We start from the raw sequence: 13,439 nt of genomic DNA on the forward strand, positions 1-13,439 counted from the left end.
AGGATCAATGGGCACCGACAAATGTCTAGGTGCTGCCTAGTGACCGTTCGGTCCAACTGGGGGATACAGTCTTTCAAAATTTGTTGGGCAGCGTTCGTGGCGCTGGGCAACGTGTGTCGAGCTTCGGCTAAATGTTAGCCACTAACTCTGATTGACTTAGATCAACCAAGGATTGCTACTCGCACTTCGGTAGACGATACACTCGGAGGTCAAAGGCAATGAACGGAGCCAGGAGCGAACTTAGATAGTCGCGAAGAAAGGAGTTCGAAGTTAGGTAGATTAAACCTTAGCCGAAGCTGGGGTTTAGACCAGCTGAGGCTCTACTTAAATACACGATGAGTAGACTAATAATAGTACTGTGGGAATGAGTCCGTTGCGATCGTATGAGAGAAGCATATAGCGTAAGTGAGATAGGTAAGCAAAAGAAAAGAAAATGAATAAACCGTAACAGGACCTTTGCACGGCATTGGAAAAGCAGGGGGCTGGCCGTCTTCATTCTTGGCAGCGTTCGCTAGCTTCACGTATCCCGCTTGACTTCCTGAAGGTGTCGGTTCTCATCCAATATATTCACCCAGTGACATCCCAATCCAATGGGGCGGGTAATCTACCTGCCGCTCCATCGCTGCGTCAACCGGACATATCCCAACTCGCAAAGCTATGTGAGGAGCTCTTTGTTTGGGGACATTCGATGGGCATCATCCGCAATTTCCGTGATCATGTCTTCCCAGGATTAGCCACCCATGACCTGCTTCAAGATCTATGTAAACGACGGGGACTATTGAAAGACGACGACACTCATATCTCCCAGCATGCTATAGTTTCCAAAGTACGTGCTGTATGTGCAAATCAACGCGAACGATCACATTCGGAGTTATATGTATCTCTCATCATTCCCGGTGAAATCCTAACTCAGATCACCTCTGCGATTGATGGGACATACAATACCGATACCACGTCAGACGAGTACGATCAGTTTGTGAAGAAACCCCAAGTTCATGCATGGCTCTCTCGTGTATTGGCCCTTCATGTGTGGCCGAACATCTTGGATGATACACAACATCAGACCCTCAAAGCTGGCAAAAAACGTAAGACGGTTTGAACCAAGTATCAAGAAAATGAGGCTCATCGAAGCAGAGCCAAGCCTCGCTCAGCCCGTTGATGAGCCTAAACTTCCGTGGCAACGGCAAAAACCAAAACTCTAGAGGAGTTCACGGCAAATGGCGTGTAGCGGCAATAAAGGCTTTGTTGTTGTGCGAGTGTTTCGGTGCACCTCCGTGCGATGAATTCCTCAAGAACGCAAGTATACTCTGCGACTTTTCAGTCAGCGAAGTAGTACCCTTAACGATCGAGTACTAGAAAACGTTGGCTGTAAGCCGGGAAGGGTCTCGATAGACAAGACGGAACGGAATCCGGTATAACTGGGAATACCGGCAAACCGTGAACGAAGTGACGGCAATTAACTGGTAAAAGCTGTGGGCGATGTTGATGGAATTAGCGAAAATGCCATCAAAGAGAAATACCGTTGGCAAGATAACAAATACCGTGACGGCAAGAGACGAAGACTGTAGTCGAGAAATGAGAAACTGGTGGTAAAACGAAGATAAGACTGGCTGGCGATGATATGAGGGGGAACTAGTGACGGCAAAATGATGGCTGGGACTGGGCTGGACTGAAACTGAAACTATACTGAGGTTAACGACGGCAAAACGAAACTGATACTAATCCTGAGTCTACACAGAGACTATCTTATACTGAAACTGACGGCAAGATACCAAATACCGTGACTGATGATCCTATACTGAAGCTGTTGACCGAAATTCCGTGACAGATGCTGCTGGCGGCAATAACGATCCTAATCTGAGTCCACACGGGGACGTAACGATCCTGAACTGAACTGGGTAAAACGATGGCGACGTAGAAGGTGAAAACTGATGAAAACGATCCTGGCTGGTGAAAGTGAAACGATGCTGGTGGATTAAAAGATAAAAGCAAGTTGTGGACACCAAATTCCGTGTATTGGCGCAATATGAGCGTACACCAATACCGTTAGAAGAAAAGCCGTGACAGAGAGTATAACTTGGAGTGACTATGTTGTTATTGTCTATCTCCTAGCGAGTACAAGCGATAACGGTGGTCGATAACGTGGATGATGGCTAGTGTCCAGTAACTTGTGTCTAGCAACTACTACTACACTAGCTTTTATACTACAAGTCCGGAATAAAATTAGAATACTTGAAATGAGTCCTTAGTAAGTCCTTAGTACATCGATTGGTAAGAAATGATACAAAACGCATGCTCCCAGAGTTCTAAAGTAACAGCACCCACACGGTTTTACCGCGTATAGACTTAGTGATCAGAAAGAATTCCCCCGACATACGGACTCTTGGGCTGCTGTGTTGCTGCAGCAAAGTACACTGAAGGTAGTACACTGAAGTAGATGCGTGCGGCATTATCTTGGCGTTGTAACAGCCTTAGTAAAGCTGGTGGAAAGGTCACGGTATCAAGTCTTTTGCCGTGGAATAGGTATTTTGGCTGCGGCATTCTATTAAGTGATGCTTGATGCTGATGTCAGCGATGGCTGTGCTGGGCGATCAATGATGGTCCTAAATCTGTGAGATCTGCAATCAGGTGCCTGGCGGCATTAATGAAGTGGCGCATATTGATACGGAATACGAGCTGGGAAGGATAGTTGGCGGTAAGAGTGGGTATTGCCGTGATTGCAATCGTTGACTTAGTGAAAGTCCGCTAAGTGGACAAGGCATTTATTATAATGCTAAAATCCGCGAATTCTGAGCGTACAGAGCCTTGAGGCTCATCACCGTTGGTATGTCAAGTATCCCTGTCTGTCAAATCTCTCTTACAATAACTTTTATGATGCCCTAGCTTCGACTTCTGCCAATCTACGAAACACCAGTCAAGGCTCAGCAGAACAGAACAGGTCTTACCCGGTCTTAGAGATATCTAGTGACGAGAGTGGCGAGGAAATGACAGGCAGGGCTCATTTCAATGCCATGTATGGCCTGTTTCTTACAGTTTTTTTTTAAAGAAGCCACTCCAATAAAGCGCCAGAAATGTAACTCATCTCCAAAGTACCGAATCGAAGTTCGCTATACAGCGAAAGGGGAGATCCTGGAGCTATGCACAGATGACGAGAATGGATTCTAAATAGGAGCACCTACCCCTCTTTTTTTCATATATATATAGATAGCATATCATGGACTTTATCGCTTGACTCACTGTTCTCTCTTCCTCTCAGTATCATATGGACATGAACACAACCAATGATATCACAAATGCGCTAGGAATTCGCAAGGTCCTAGAAACCCTATCCTCAGATTTAGAGATCATAGACGACATTGAGGGTGAGCAGGAGAGTTGCGGTGTGTCCAATGAGTACGATGGTAATATGCAGATGGACCTGAGTGCATCGGACGATGTTGAGGAGGTTTTAGCCAATATTAGCGAAGCATCAAAGGGTGTCACGGAAGGCACTGATGCTGCATATAAAAGGTCAACTGTTATCCTCAGTTTCTGATACCCTGCATTATTCTAACGTTCAACACTTACACAGGGTCATGACGGCGTTTAATAACTTCCTCATTAAGGAGAACATCATCCAGCCGGGCACTAATATATTCAATCTGCAGAAGCTTGACCCGAATATTGACTACTACATCGTAGGATTTATTATGAAGAAGTACGCCTGAGCATTCAGTCCATATCATGTCTATCTGACTTGACGAGGTGTGATGATATTGATATGCATGGCACAAGCAAAGGGCCTGACGATGCACAGAGGAGCTACTCACACGCTCAAAAGCTTAGGGCAGGCACCACCTATGGCTTCCGTAAGACTGGTCGTCGAGGTAAGGTACCTTGGAACAGAGCAACGGTGCTTGGAAACCCATCGATCTCTGATCTCGTGTCCTCATACATGTTGGGTCTGCACAAACGCAAGGTACGCTGTGAAACTCATCAGTAATATATGTAGGCTGATGAGAAACACAGGTCGCCAAAGGCGAAACTTCAACTAGTGCTCGAGCCATTGGTCCTGTATGTCTCTGTTTCTGTTGTCGAAAACTCATTACATCTTTTACTTTCTAGGGTATTCTGAAGCAGCTCTATCTGCATAATCATAAGCATGAAAACTGGGATAACAATCACCTGTCCCAGGGAAACTGGTGTGGAGGAAACACGCGGCGATTGCTCCAGGCCGTCTACCTCATAGCATTTACATGCTTACTCTGCATTGACGAGGTGTTGAACATTCAGGCCCACGAGGTTGATCTCTACAATGATGAAGTCGATAACACTGCCTGTGTTTCGATCACCCTTCCTTTTCATAAAAATGCGCAATTTGGTGGTAAGTGCTTTTTGCTGCTACAGTGCCATTGCCTGCTGACTTGTTTGGGATAACAGACATACCTCCATTTGTATTACGAGAACTGCCAGAACATATGGCGCATCTCTGTCCTGTTTGAGCTCTCGCCACATGGATTGGCACCTCAAGGATTAACAAAGGGAATCTTTTCCCCAACATTGATAAACGCGACCGTCCCAACACTGCCAAGAACACCGCAATGGTAAGGTATGGGTTCTATACGCAAGTGGTCCATGCTCATTCGGAACTTTGTTAGAAACCAGAGGTCTTCCTGCAGCTCTTTCGGAATAACCTGTGGGACTTGGGTATCACACCATATCCCTATGGTACACATTCTTTTCGCCGTGGTGGATGCCAGTGGTTCTCATGTGATCTCCATTGGTCAATTCGACAAATCTGTGAGTGGGGTGGTTGGAGCTCGGACTTTTCACATATGACAATTGTCAAGTATTTGATTTCATCAAACGACACTCTGACTCTTCGTCGTGATGAATTTTTCAAGCTTGACTGCCAAGTAGTCAAATGCTGGACCTGTGGACGAACATGTCCATGTGCTTAATTTTAATTGTGTAGTTATCTCACGTCACAAAGTAAATAAGAAAAACATTGTAGCATTCCAAAACTACGACATGAACTGTGAACTAAACATCCTCATTGCAACTAATTCCCATCTTCTTCCTATAGTGTCGGGCAATTGTTGGACCATCCTTCATGGCAACCAATTTCCTACCCCTTTTATAACCAAAGTGATTGATAAAATCATCACCATACTCAGCTGTCACTTGTTTTGCTAATTCGAGATTTGCGGCTGTTCGTCACTCTAAAAGAATTTTTTTGATTCGAGAGAATTTCAGCCTCTGTCCTTGAGAGTCGGAAAACTCGGCCCAGAAGGCTTCAGGTGTCTCGAATGCCTGATATGCTTCAATAAAATGCTGAAGGCAAGAGGTGAGAATATGAACAACAGAAAGAAAAGCAAACATACTTTCCAATCTAGCCAATTGCTCTTGAGTTTTTCCCATTCGTTCCCTGTTTTTTTATTGAGTTTGTAGATGTCTTTCCAGTACTTTATTGGAACTGGGCGACCATGGATGACGATTGGATAATCAATGGATGGGGCCCAGTCTGGATTACGATCATCCCAGCACCGAATGAGACTTTCGAGATTTGATGCATAGCAGAACGGTTTAGTCGGCGGAACATCACCCTGATGAACAGTTATGGTCTGGCCATCAGCAAAGACCAACGAGCACTGAATTGGGTTGATGGCAGTATCATCAGATGATACTGGAGCATTCCCATCAAGTTCAGACGTCGGCAGAGCAGGTGGAGAGAGCAGCATGGATGGTGAAGTCATCTGCATGGGCTCAAAGGGTGGTAGGATCGGTGAGTCTGGTTGGTCCACAATACCAGAGAAGACTTCAGTCAAACTTGCAGTGAGCCCCATAATGGTCGAGTCGAAATCCATGGAGGGACAGGGGGTTTCAGGTGATACAGTCGAAGACAAGGACGAGGGGGAGGAGTTTTGATGAGCAGCCGACCGCTCCTCGACGATAGAGGCAACACACTGGACAAAGTCAGGGCTCGCAAAAGGATTCTGTGCATTGGAGATGGCTGTCAGGTCGAATCAACAGTGAAAAGTAATGACACATACCATACCAGGCTTTTGCGCGCTATGATTGTGGACACTGTTGACCCCAGGTTCTGGGAGATGGGTATTGCGGAGATTCTGTGCACGTTCTTCTTCTTTCGCTATCTTGACCATAAGAACTTCAGCCTGAAAACGCAATCAACAAACCAAGCATGAACAGCAACAAAAACGGACTCACCCAAGGTATGAAGCCGTCTATCTTGGCCTGGCTACGAGTATCCTCGAATCTTGACGTAGGGAGGAGTACCCTTTGAGGGTTGCTCACTGGTATGCTCACCTCATGAATGCGGGTTGCTCGACGTGTCAGCTTCCTCTTCGTAATAGCACCATCCCTCACCACCCTCACTCCCTTGTGAGGAATACGCGTCGGAGTGAGGATACTGTGAGAGGAGAGGGAGATGAGCTCACATCTGTGTATGGCATGAATGAACGTACTTTGCCTTCCACTTTTCCATCCCGGCTTGGCTGAACTTCACAAGCTGCTCACGAAGCGTTGTTTTGTTGCCCGTATGTGCGAGTCCGAAATGCTGGCAAAGTTCTGCAAACCAGGGGACCTTGTGTGTAAGAGACCTGGGGAATGGCATCAGTCAAAGCAAGACCAGCAAACAGGAACAACATACAGGTCAATTTCCTCCATTTGAAAATTGCTGTTCTCATCAAGCCAATTTTTATTAGGGCCATCTTGACGAGGGCAAGGGAAGACATATCGCTGCTGCTGCTCTGGCGGCAGCATGTTTGGAGGCAGTGGAAAAGAATCCATGATGAGTCTGAGTGTGTTGGTGGATGCGCGTCACTGCCATTGAACAAGTCGCCTCCTCCTAATGAAGAAGAAAGCGAGGACGAGGATGCCGACAAAGGACCCTGCGAGACAAACAGCGAGACGAAGGCCATGATTGGTGGCGTCGTCGTTAACCCTGGCGGCAAAATGTCTGGGTTTAGTCAGGGGTGTGGTGTGGAGAGAGAGAGACATGATCTGGAGAGAGAAAGGGAAAATGGGAGGAGTACAATGTCTCCAAACCCAAACCCAAAAACGAGCAAGCGAGCAAAAATCAAGTGAGCATCGAGCGAGTGAACAAAAGCAGCGCTCCCCGACAAAAGACATCACGCCACAGTCACGAACTCTCACCAATCCGCCGACGAAGGATGTCAAACGGACACAGTGACACATTCGTGTCAACCGTGTCAACCATTGGAATCCACCCACACGCATGAACACAAAAATCTCATCGACGAAAGACGTCAAATGAGATGGGCGACATATTTGTGTCAACCCACCCGGAGGGAAAAGAGAAAGGGCCAAGACCCCCACGGAGGCAGTAGGGGAGGGAGCCAAACAGATCGTGGAGACGGTCGCAGGGATGGGAAACGTCTTTGCGGCTGTGACAACAATTGATCCCGGGAGTTGCCGTGTGATGGGACCGTCGTTACTCGGAGGGAAGCACAATTGGAATGTGATGATCGGACTTACTGCAAAACGGGACTGCCAGACCCCAAAGTACACAACTAAGTGATGCTAAAAGTAGGATTTTGATTTTATTTTGAATTGCGCAAATTAGTAGCTGTGAGGGGATCTGATATACTCCGGGGTCCTGTTATCAGCGCCGTTCGTGATTTCGAAAGGGATCACTGTCACTTCCGTCTGCTTCTGAATTCACTCTAGCTTCGATCAATCCTCCTAGGACGAAAATGAGGAATCAAGTAGGCAACGACATGGCCCAGTACGGCTACCAGCACCAGTTTTGTTACAGAACACGGTCTTGGGTTAATTGGGTCCCTTTCACGTGAATCATCGGTGGGAGGTGTCGACTAAGACGGAAGATAAAAGAGATATAGGTTCTTCCAATAATCGCACGAGGCCGCGCAGCGGACTCATCACGCACTGTCAACGTCTCACTCCAGAGTACTCTGTTACCTGCCATGGACAAAAAGCCCCTCGTCCAAAATACGTTGCATTCAATTCAGACTGTATGGAGTCTTTCGTCTACCGTTCATTTCCTGTAATGTTGAATTTTCCAAACGCACCAGATTCTGGACTGTCAGTTATTTCATTCATCCTTCCCACGAAAGGCCACCACCAGGCTGAAAGACGAGGTACCTCCGGTATGAGTTTATTCTGTGCACACTGTGTCCTTCTCATCAGATCCGCTACGCAGGCGCCAACTGTACATGAAAGAGGTTCGCAGGAGGCAGAGAGGCCGGTCTTTGGGATGGCCTCCCTTGAACGCACGAATCCAACGCCAGTCTCGCCAGAAATTGGAAGGCGTGCTAAGTCGATATGGAGGCGTTGCCGCGACATCTTTTTGTGCCTATTTCCTAAATCCAACACATCAGAGTCAGGTAATGATGATGCAGAGCATCGTCACAAACGGTTGCGCCTAGGTGTTTCCAGCCGTCAATGGCCCTTCGTCCCACATAAATCACTTTCCTTGATCCGAGGGGTAAGTGTATACAACTAGTTACCGAGCCTTGTATTCATTGCAACGTCGTAGACGCCGCACCGCGTTGACGCATCTCGGTTTTGGGCAGTTCTTATCGGCATCGACGCATACCCGTCTAATCCGTTGCGTGGTGCTGTATCAGATGCGTTAACAATGAGGAAATTTCTCATTAATGACCTTGGCATTCCAGAACATCGCATCCAGTATCTCCTCGGCCCTCATGATCCTACAACGGGCGATCCTCTGGCACCTTCCCATGCTAATATCATAAACACGCTCCACAGTCTTATTTCCAACGAAGAAATTCAGCGGGGTGACAATATCATCATCTACTACGCTGGGCATGGCTCAAGCTACCAACGTTCAATGCATTCCGCTACAGCGAAATCTAAATACAGCAGGAATTTCTGTCCTGTCGAAGCTCTATGCCCCATCGATCGAGACACCAAGGATGTCGATGGACGTTGGATACCCGACATCAGTGACCGTGAACTCAATGTTCTTTTCACAGAAATATCTCGCGTCAAGGGACATAAAATCACGTTCATCCTGGATTGCTGTCACGCCCGCAGTTTTGACCGCACGGCCTCCGGCTCAGGCATACGTACTACCCCCATAACATTTCATGCTTCGCTCAGCGATATGTTACATGCTGCGGATGAAAGGCTGAGACAATTTCCTGACTATCACTCTATATTATCGAAAGATTGGAAGCCATGTATGGGTTCTCATGTAATCCTGGCGGCATGTAGGGATTACCAGTTGGTGAAGGAGACTGCAGGGAAGGAAGGACATGGCGGGATGTTTACCAACACACTTGTTGGTGTTCTGAAGTCGAGTGCCTGGAAGAAGGAAACAACGTACGTTGAACTCGCTGAGCTTTTGAATCAATCATATTACCAGACCCCGGTCGTTGCTGGAGAGCATAAATATGAACGTCTATGGTATCAGATATAAAGGCCAAACTACCTCCCTACTGCCTAGCCTGAGTTCTCTAATGCGAAGACATTCAGTCCGAGTATGACTGATCGTGCTTAATACACTTGTTATGACATTAATACTGCATTGAAGCAGGCACTCCATGCAAGATTCTGAGCCCTGGATCTTGGGTAGACTAGTAGCTTCATTGCAACAATCTCAAGCTGAGGTTCTACTCAGCCCGAACTTCCGTGCCGCATAAAGCTGTCTTTGAGTTGAATGGTTCAAATACAGTGTCCGTACGAGTCCGATCACTTTTTGAATAGCAAAAACCATCAGTGATACTGAGTGATTGAATTACGGCTAGGCTAATAATGAATGTTGAACCACCGAAGTTGAAAGCACTGTCGAGTTTCTGGGATAGGAAGTCGGGCTGATTATACATAATCAAATTCTGTGTCCTGTCTACGGATTTGGTCTCTGTACGCCAAAGTGAGCCTTTGGTGAATGTCGTGAATCCACAAGAATCCGCCTACGTGTGATAGTCACAATGTTCCCATTGTTACGCGTTTTTCCACCGTGGACACCTGACACTAACCTGCTAGCATCCCATCACTCCCAGTAGTAGTCCGATCAACATTCGTAAGTTTGCTTCGGAGTCAGACGACTTGCTGATTAGCCCTTCTAATCTTATACTTGTATTCATGTGATATCTTGGTATAAAGCAGCCGAATATAGTTTATCGTGGCCGTCACGGTAACACCCTCATGCGATCTCCGGAGGTCTGAGACCACAAAGGATTCACTCAGAAGGTCGCGCTGATACGCCTGGTATCAGGCTACCCATAGATTTTGCGATTTTACATCAGTTTATGCAATCTACAAGCGGTACAGAGGGCTACAGTGGAGGCTTCGCGCTGGTAGCTAAATACTACATAAAGAATGAAAGCACGGCAGTACAGAACGGACTTAGAAACGACATCTCAAAGAGTCAATTCTACCAGCCATCAACACGCCAAGCTAAGCCCTACCTAAACAAGACTATTACAGTCAAATCTCGGGGACTCGTCTGTATGGAGTATAAAAACCAAGAAGTTGAAGAATGGAACGAACTAGATGCCTCGTCGCCTCGACGAGTAGAAAGAACCTGTCAGGAAAAATTGCTAAGTCGAGAAACAGATCAGCTTTCGAGATCAACTCAGGCTAGGAAAGGAATAACCTTGGAAGAATGAATAGCCGCGTTGGGTACCGAGATGACCGACCTTGATCGCGCAGTGATCAACAGAATACAATCTCGGACCTGCAGTCGATTGCGATCGGTGGTTACATCCTCGAGATCCTGCGCATACCGCAGTATTCAATACATACGGCGCACGGCAGGCCTTGCAGACGGAAGAAGGAGCACCCACGGACTAGTAGGGCACTCCTCGGCGACAGAATAACCTGGTGCAGTCGCGTCGAACTGAATAGAAACTACAGAATGGCGCGATACTTGTAGGATAGTGACTCACTGTTTGTATTAATTCCAAAGCTCGTACCATAATTACTGTAGATACAGGCTCCTATACCTAAAACACGAATCGTATAAATTAGCAGCGACTAGACGCATAACGGCAGGAAAGCATTCCCCCGCGTTTGTGCTAGTAGCCTGTATAGCTACCTAATCAATCACTGGTTTTTATTGCATATCCTCGACTGAAGTGAATTAAGTTACCAAAGTCAACCCATAAGGGCGACTACAGTAATCTAGAAGAGTTAAGTAGGAAGTAGAGCCGTCCCCGTGTTTGCGCCTTGCTAGTTAATTGAACTGCTCCCCGGACAAAGGCCTCGTGTTCTCTCTCTCCGAGATTAGCGATCTAGACGTGCTGAGTCAACTTTAAATCAAAAGACCTCATCTAGTTGAAGTAAAATAAGCCCTAGAATGCTTTAAGTTCGAACAATCGTCGAGTTCAAGGAACTCCAGAGTCTGTGTACTCTTTGCAAGTCTTGTACTTGAAGTCAGAACCTGAGCGTTCTTTGTAGAGTGATTTTGCACTCTTTGTAGACCTCGGAGTCTTTGGTTGTTTGATTATTTGAAGTGTCCGCTAGAAGTTCTTCTAGACGACATCGAAACGAGCATAACTTGCTCGACTATACCTTACAAAACAAGTTCATAAAACCCCGCTATCGCGGACTAGTGTACTTTGTGTAAAACACATCGAAAGAAGAATTGAAGTTGTTTTCAGGCAAAACCCCACTAGATTATCTAAATCTAAGTACATCGCGAGTGCTTCTATCGTACTCACCCTCGAACTTATATACATTGGTGATTGTGTGTGTGTGTGTGTGATTTAGTATCTAGATTGACGATCTAGACGCTAGTTTCATTTGCGCGCTGCCCGTTACCGAGCACATCAGCGCGCCACAAGCCATTTCAATTCATTGAAAAAGGTGTAGTATAATACATTGCAAATGTACTGATCTATTAATTTAAATGAAAGGTAACTAAGGATTAACGCAGACACTATATCCATGCAGTACGAAAGTGGTGGCCAGCCGTCCTAAACACTCTGATACCAAAGGCGCTCGTATTTGTGGTCCCCAGCAACAACCGGAGTCTGGTAATGTGACTGATTCAAAAGCTCAATGAGGTCAACATATGTTGTTTCCCTCTTCCAAGCATTCGACCTCAGGACATCAACAAGTATCCTGGTGAGAACCCCGCGGTATCCCTTCTTTTCCAAAGTCTCCGTTGCATACTGATAATCCCTACACGCCACCAGGATTACGTGAGAACCCATATATGGCTTCCAATCCTTTGATAAAACAGGTAGATAGCAGGGAGAGTCCTTCAGCCTTTCATCCGTGGCGCGTAACATGTCGTTAACACTGGAATGACCGGTTGAGCATATGAAGCGCCGACCTGTTCTGGCTTCTGGTTTCCTGGTCATGCCACCTGCATGACAGCAATCTGCAATAAACGTGATCCTATACCCCTTGGCAAGACATATTTGAGTGAAAAGAGCGTTAATCTCTCGGTCGCTGATGTCGGGTATCCACCGTCCATCGGCATCCTTGGTGTCGCGATCGATGGGGCACAGAGCTTCGACAGGACAGAAATTCCTGCTGCATTTAGATTTCGCTGTAGCGGAATGCATTGAACATTGGTAGCTTGAGCCATGCCCAGCATAATAAATGATTATATTGTTGCCAAGCTGAATTTCACGATTGTGAATGAGACTGTAGAGCGTATTTACGATGTTGGCACGAGAAGGTGTCAAGGCGCCGTTAGGGAGGGGATCGTGAGAGCCGAGGAGACACTGGATACGCTCTTTCGGCACGCCAAGGTCATCGATGAGAAAATTCTTCATCAACAATGCGTCAGATACACAACCGTGCAAGGAAATCCCCTCGTACGCATCGATACCGATGAGAACAGCCCAAAATCGTGACGCGTCAACGTGGTGCGGAGTCTATGACATTGAGATGAGCACAAGGGTTGATGACTAGGGATATTCATAACCACTTACTCCTCGGGTAAAATATGGGAACTGACTGACAGGCGGTCGAGGGATATCCGCATCTTTGAGGCGAAGGTGATAAAGCTTGTGCATATCTTCGGCTGCAGCATTATTTGATCCCAGCACGTTGGAGTTACGAAGGAAAGCCCGGACGGCGACACGAAGACGTTTCCATCCTGATTGTGCTCGCTCACGCTCTTTTGCTTCTTGGAAACCGCCATGGAGTCGATACCTTCAGAAGCTATCTCATAGTCTTGTGCGAGCCGCTCCTCCTTCTTCATCAAATCGCATAATTCCTGCGCGTGTGGATACTCCAGCTGATTCTACGTGGCAGATCAGATGAGAGGGCCTCAGCATCCACAAAACAAAAATATACCGGAGAAGTAGCATCAGCGACGAATACTCGGAAATTTTCCTGTGGCTGACTGTCTTCAGCTTGCGTGTGGGTCTAGAAATTTTAATATTATAACGAACTGAAGAGACGACAGACAGATATGTACCATTTGGAGAACGAAGAGGACGTTTTTACACAGTACGTATTGATCCTATAAGAAG

General features: G+C 46.6%; 5 protein-coding genes across 5 annotated transcripts; 3 read left to right on the forward strand and 2 right to left on the reverse strand.

Moving 5' to 3' along the window:
• Nucleotides 1–383: 383 nt before the first annotated feature.
• EV420DRAFT_1652142 (uncharacterized protein) lies at nt 384–1,202 on the forward strand (the record flags this gene model as incomplete). Its single annotated transcript, XM_060478610.1, has 3 exons — nt 384–401; nt 452–1,085; nt 1,135–1,202. The coding sequence occupies 3 exons, from the start codon at nt 384–386 to the stop codon at nt 1,200–1,202; spliced, it is 720 nt and encodes a 239-aa protein (XP_060322518.1).
• A 2,558-nt stretch (nt 1,203–3,760) lies between these two features.
• EV420DRAFT_1631899 (uncharacterized protein) lies at nt 3,761–4,940 on the forward strand (the record flags this gene model as incomplete). Its single annotated transcript, XM_060476170.1, has 5 exons — nt 3,761–3,958; nt 4,009–4,053; nt 4,105–4,363; nt 4,420–4,475; nt 4,638–4,940. 5 exons carry the CDS (start codon nt 3,761–3,763, stop codon nt 4,938–4,940), a joined length of 861 nt encoding a protein of 286 aa, XP_060322519.1.
• Nucleotides 4,941–5,196: 256 nt separating this feature from the next.
• EV420DRAFT_1670065 (uncharacterized protein) lies at nt 5,197–6,874 on the reverse strand (the record flags this gene model as incomplete). The annotated part of the gene is made up of 6 exons (XM_060479039.1): nt 6,650–6,874; nt 6,465–6,599; nt 6,208–6,409; nt 6,033–6,155; nt 5,364–5,975; nt 5,197–5,313 (listed from the first exon to the last, which is right to left on the reverse strand). The coding sequence occupies exons 1-6, from the start codon at nt 6,787–6,789 to the stop codon at nt 5,197–5,199; spliced, it is 1,329 nt and encodes a 442-aa protein (XP_060322520.1). The 5' UTR covers nt 6,790–6,874.
• Nucleotides 6,875–8,536: 1,662 nt separating this feature from the next.
• On the forward strand, nt 8,537–9,025 carry EV420DRAFT_1219552 (uncharacterized protein; the record flags this gene model as incomplete). The annotated part of the gene is made up of 1 exon (XM_060466443.1): nt 8,537–9,025. A coding segment is annotated over one exon (489 nt), but the record flags the coding sequence as incomplete, so codon positions are not given.
• Nucleotides 9,026–12,329: 3,304 nt separating this feature from the next.
• EV420DRAFT_1216131 (uncharacterized protein) lies at nt 12,330–12,818 on the reverse strand (the record flags this gene model as incomplete). Its single annotated transcript, XM_060466408.1, has 1 exon — nt 12,330–12,818. A coding segment is annotated over one exon (489 nt), but the record flags the coding sequence as incomplete, so codon positions are not given.
• Nucleotides 12,819–13,439: the final 621 nt, after the last annotated feature.

This window comes from Desarmillaria tabescens (assembly GCF_030435595.1).
Source record: "Desarmillaria tabescens strain CCBAS 213 chromosome Unknown EV420scaffold_115, whole genome shotgun sequence".
NCBI classification, from domain to species: domain Eukaryota; kingdom Fungi; phylum Basidiomycota; class Agaricomycetes; order Agaricales; family Physalacriaceae; genus Desarmillaria; species Desarmillaria tabescens.